This window comes from Galeopterus variegatus, unplaced genomic scaffold (genome assembly GCF_000696425.1).
Source record: "Galeopterus variegatus unplaced genomic scaffold, G_variegatus-3.0.2 Scaffold4186, whole genome shotgun sequence".
Taxonomy (NCBI): Eukaryota; Metazoa; Chordata; class Mammalia; order Dermoptera; family Cynocephalidae; genus Galeopterus; species Galeopterus variegatus.
Window position 1 is genome coordinate 134,508 of NW_007730297.1, and position 5,339 is coordinate 139,846.

General features: G+C 42.9%; 1 protein-coding gene across 1 annotated transcript in view; it reads right to left on the bottom strand.

Moving 5' to 3' along the window:
- The window catches only part of LOC103602543 (mucin-16-like), a 63,613-nt gene that overhangs the window by 16,106 nt on the left and 42,168 nt on the right, over positions 1-5,339 (bottom strand). The window contains 1 exon segment of the mRNA XM_008586964.1: positions 1,261-1,433. Coding sequence (XP_008585186.1) covers positions 1,261-1,433 — 173 coding nt within the window.

Below are 5,339 nucleotides of genomic sequence, written 5' to 3' on the forward strand. Positions count from 1 at the left end.
CGCCTAGACGTCTTTCCCTCTGTGTACCTAGTGAGCATCTATGCACCTCCCAACCTGACGAATGTCATCTCCAGCAAAAATAATTTCCTTATATTTCAATCAGAACCGACTCTTCCCTGTCCATCTCCAGCATGCCCTCAACTAGAGGCTCTCGTTAGCTTTACGTTCACACATCTTTCCATTTTTCTCCCTACATATTCATCCATCCACCCCACCATCCACCCTTCCACCTTCCAATCTATCCCTCCACCCAGTGAATATTTATTGAGGGCTCACTATGTGCGAGGCTACATTTACATTTGGGGAATACAGTGCTGAATAAAAGGGCCTCTGCCCCACTGCCATTTACATTGGGACAGGATGTGCATGTGTCTCTGACCCTGGTGCCAGGCTTGCTTGGTAAATGCTAAATGAATGAACAAAATAGAGCATATAATGGGGGAAAATCTTAAACAGGCCCCTGCAGTGACCAAATCAAAGGGACCAGATATAAACTCAGAACATCGAGACCCAGACTGGCCACGAACTTACTGTAGGCATGGGCAGGTCCCTTCCTCTCACTCTGCCTCAGTTTCTCTCTTTGCTAAATGGGAGTAATGAAAGCCCAGGATGTCTCCTAACATCCCGGTACCTACATCTAGTGATAAGGAGCATCCACCTCATGCGGAAATGATGACAAGTGGTATGGGGACGGAGGGGAGGAAAAACGATGTATTTGATGTATGCTTTGTCTCTCAGAACCCCTTATAGGGGATACCCTCTTAAGTGCTGTCTTTTCCCAGGCTTTAGGCTAATGCCAATGCCCAGTGTGGCTGAAGCTTAGGCCCCCTAGATCTCCCTGGTGTAAGGGTCCCACACAATAGAGAAGCTAATTCCTTGTCGAGGGTGTGAAGAAAGCAGAGGGGGGAGACAGATGTATTTTCTTTCCCCAGTTCTCCTCCAGAAAAACTCTTCTGTGAGTTAAATGTGTAGAACGGCTTACGACGTTGGATGCTGACAATTGGAGCTCATGCTCTGGGTCCACCTCTCCCCATCTACACCCTCTTGGGCAAATGGCTTAACCTGTCTAAGCCTCAGTTTCTTCATCTGTAAAATGGGATTAATTAAAGACTAGCCTTGCAGGGTGGCTGTGTGTGTGTGGGGGTGTCAATGGTGGAGCCAGGATTTGCATCCCAAGTCTCTGCCCTTGAGAACAGGTTAAAGGACACCCTCCTGGGCTGCAGGAGAGGGAACTGGGAGTTGCGGCCGAGGGCTCCTCACCATTGAGGTAGAGGCTGTCTTTGTCCAGAGAGTAGGGGCCCAGCTGGGTGATGCCGCGGGTCTGCCAGCTCAGCTCGTGGAACACCTGCTTGGCAGGTAGACCCGGGCCACTTGGGGGCTGCCGGTAGGTGCAGAGGATGTCCACCCGTGTCTGGGCGCCATTCTTCACAGACCTGGGGAGGGAGAGGCAGGGAGAGGCGGACCTTTGGAGGATGGCGGCAACCTGGCCCCTCTCCAGCTGTGGTCACTGCACACCTCTTAGCCTGTTCTCTGGCCTTGTCAAGCCATTTGCAGCTTCTCCACCTGGCCATGCTCTCTCACCTCAGATTCTGTACACCTGGTTGCTTCTGTCTGGAAGCATTTCCCTTTCCCTCCTTAACTGGGTAATTTACTGCTCCTCCTTGGGTTTCAGCCTTGATGACAACTCCTTCTCCTCCTCCTCCTCCTCCTAGTCTAAGAACCTTTCCAGGCTGGGTCAAGGTCCCCCTCTGGATCCCACAGTCTCTCATCCTTCCCCTAGTATAGCCCTGGTCACTCTCTATGCAATCAAAAATTATTTGACCATATTCCTTCCAAATGGTGGCCTCCATGAGGGAGGAAATGGACCAGGCTAATCCACTGTTATATTGAATATCCAGAACCTAGCACATTGCCTACTCCATGCAAAAATCAAAGTCCTAATGAATGGATAAACAAAATGTGGTCCACCCTTACAATGGAATATTATTCAGCCCCCAAAAGGAAGGAAATTCTGACACACGCTATGATATGGGTGAACCTTGAGGACACTATACTCGGTGAAATAAGCCAGTCACAAAAGGACAAATACAGGAAGTCCCTAGAGTCATCAAATTGATAGAGACAGAAAGTAGAATGGTAGGTGCTGGGGGCAGGGGGAGGGGGATGGGGAGTGAGTGTTTCATGGGGACAGAGTTTCAGTTTTGCAAGGTGAAATAGTTCTAGAGATTGGTTGCACAACAGTGTTGAGATATGTAACACTACTGAACTGCACACTTAAAAATAGTTAAGATGGTAAATTTTATATATTTGTATTTTATTACCATTTTTTAAAAAATCAAAGTCCTCCAAGACCCTGCACAGTGTAGCCCCTGCTGATGCCTTGAATCTCATCTTCTGCCTCTTTCTCTCTTGCTCTCTCTCTCTGATCCAGCCACACCAGCCTCCTCGCTGTTCATAAAACATGAGAAGTTCATTCCCACCTCAGGGCCTTTGCCCGTGCTGTCCTCTCTGCCTGGAACAGTTTTCATGGCTATTTGGGATGCAGCTCAAAAACCACCCTGGGTAAAGCTGCTGTCCTTATCACGCTCTATTTATGCTCCAGTTACCTTACCCCATTCAAAACTATTTTACTTAGACATTTACAAGGGGTCTTCAAGAAGTTCATGGAAAAATTTGTATTATCTTTCTTTTTTTATATCTTTCAATTATTTATTGTGTGATTTACACAGAAAAAGCATCAATTACAATAAACACAATTTTAGCAAAGTGAAAATGAAACAAAAAAGATAGAAATGGTTTAAAAGCATCATATGGAATATCGATTAAAGAATGAAACTGGTAAATAGAGTTTTGTTCAGAAAATGTTCTCTCTACAAAAGGTCAACAATATTGATGCAATCTTGATTGAAATATTTGTATGTAACAAGGATTTAAAACATCTTTGCTGTCAAAACTTCACTTGTCCTTGACACATTTTCAAGCTAGTATTCATGGCTAGAGCAATTTTTTGTTTTTTCTATCGAGAACAAGATACGAAGGAACAGGTAGAAAAGTACAACAATGTGTGGATTAGTTCCATACGTGGCATTGAAGTTCACTATGAGCTAGAAGTTGTGTCAAATTGAGCCCAGATCCTGGCTCTGAGCTCTCTGATCCCGCTCTGGGAGAGACACAGCTGGAATAATGTTTTGCATATAATAGGAGTTCAGTACATATGTGTTGAATTTATGCTCAACCCTCAAGCACTTTTTTTTTTTAAGGCTCAGATCATTGTTCTCTGTTTCTTGACGTGTCTGTGTGTCCCCAGTTCTAACTACTTTCTACTTTCAGCTGATGCTGAAGTCTCTCTCCTGGCAATCAGACCCACATATATGAGGGTACTTCAAACAGCTCATGGAGTAATAGACTTAAAAGATACGTATTATCTTTCAATTCCATTTTACCATGAACATTTTGAAGTACTCTCATATTTTCCTGCTTAGTATCTTTTCTCCCTTGGATGAAGGCAGAGACAGTGTTTGTCTTGTCACTGTGGTAACCCACCGCCTGCCTCAGAAGAGCTGTGCCATAAGCATCACTTGAATAAAAATATGAAGAGAGAAGTGTTTAATAAACACCAACAGGATGCAAACTGACCCAGACAAGTGAGAGTCATTGCTCAGTGGGTACAGAGCTTCAGCCTGGGGTGATGAAAAAGTTTTGGAAACAGATAATGGTGACGGCTGCACAACTTTGTTAATATAATTGATGCTACTGAACTGTATACTTAAAATGGTTAAAATGGCAAATTTTATGTTATATGTATTTTACTACAATTTAATATTAAGTGAAATAAGCCAGGCACAGAAAAACAAACCCTGCATGATCTCACTCATATGTGGAATCTAAAAAAGTGGGTCTCATAGACATAGAGAGTATAATGGTGACCAGATGCTGAGAAGGAGAAGAGGGCAATGGGTACGAAGTCACAGTTAGGAAGGAATAAATCCTAGTGTTCCACTGCACAGTAGGGTGACTATAGTTAAAAATATATTGTGCATTTAAAAATAGCTAGAAGAGAGGATTTGGATGTTCCTGACACAAATGACAAATAATCGAGGTGATGAATATGCTAATTACCCTGATATTATCACTGCACACCGTATAAATGTACCCAAGTATCACATTGTATTCTATAAATATCTGCAATTATCATGGGTCAACTAAGAAAAAATAAATTTAACAATTCAGAGACAGAAGTAGATTAGAGGTTACCAGAATCTGGGAGGTAGGGGGGGAAGGAATTATGGAAAGTTAACGTTTAATAGGTACAGAGTTTATATTTAGGATGGCAAAAAAATTTTGGAAATTGATAGAGGTGATGGTTACACAGCGTTGCAAATATAATTAATTCCAAGGAATTGTATATTTAAAAATGGTTAAAATTTCAACCTTCCTCCACCCCCAATCAGCCCTATTTTTATAGTATTTGTATAATAAATAATTTGCTTATTTATTTAAAAAAATGGCAAATCTTATGTTACACATATTTTGCCACAATAAAATTTTTTTTTAGAATTAAAAAAGTTAATAATGTAATATTTAAAAGTGGATGCAGAACTCTCCAAGAATAGCCCACCCTGTATATATCCAAAGGAAATGAAATCAGTGTCTTGAAGAGACATCTGCACTTCCATGTTCATTGCTGCATGATTGTCAATATCCAAGATATGGAAACAACCTAAATGATGTTCAGTGGATGAACGGATAGACAAAATGTGATATGCACATACCGGGCAACATTACTGAGTCTTAAAAAAGAAGGAAGTCCTGCCATCTGGGGCAACACGGATGAGCCTGGAGGACACTATGCTACATGAAATAGGACAGACGCTGAAAGAGAAACACTGCACAATCTCACTGATATGTGGAAACTAAAATAGTCAAACTCATAGATGCAGAGAGTAGGGTGGTGGTTGCTGGGGATGGGGGCGAAGGGAGATGGGGGGATGTTGGTCAAAGGGCACAAAAACGCAAACTACGTGGAGGTGACAGATCTATTCATCAGCTGGAACGTGGTCATCATTTCACAATGTAGATCAGGACATCAGCTTGTGCAACTCAAATGCTTACAATTTCTACGTGTCAAAAAATTGTCACCAAATAAAGAATTCAAATGGCAGAATTTCATTCTTTTTTATGGCTGAGTAGTATTCCATTGTGCACACATACCACAAAAGACCAAAAAGAAGGAAAAAAAATTATATAGCCTGCCCCAAGCCGAGGCAGACCCCACAGGCAGCACCCCAAACCCTTCCGCGGGGGACCGTGCGCGGGGCAGGCGGCGTGGGGACCGGGGA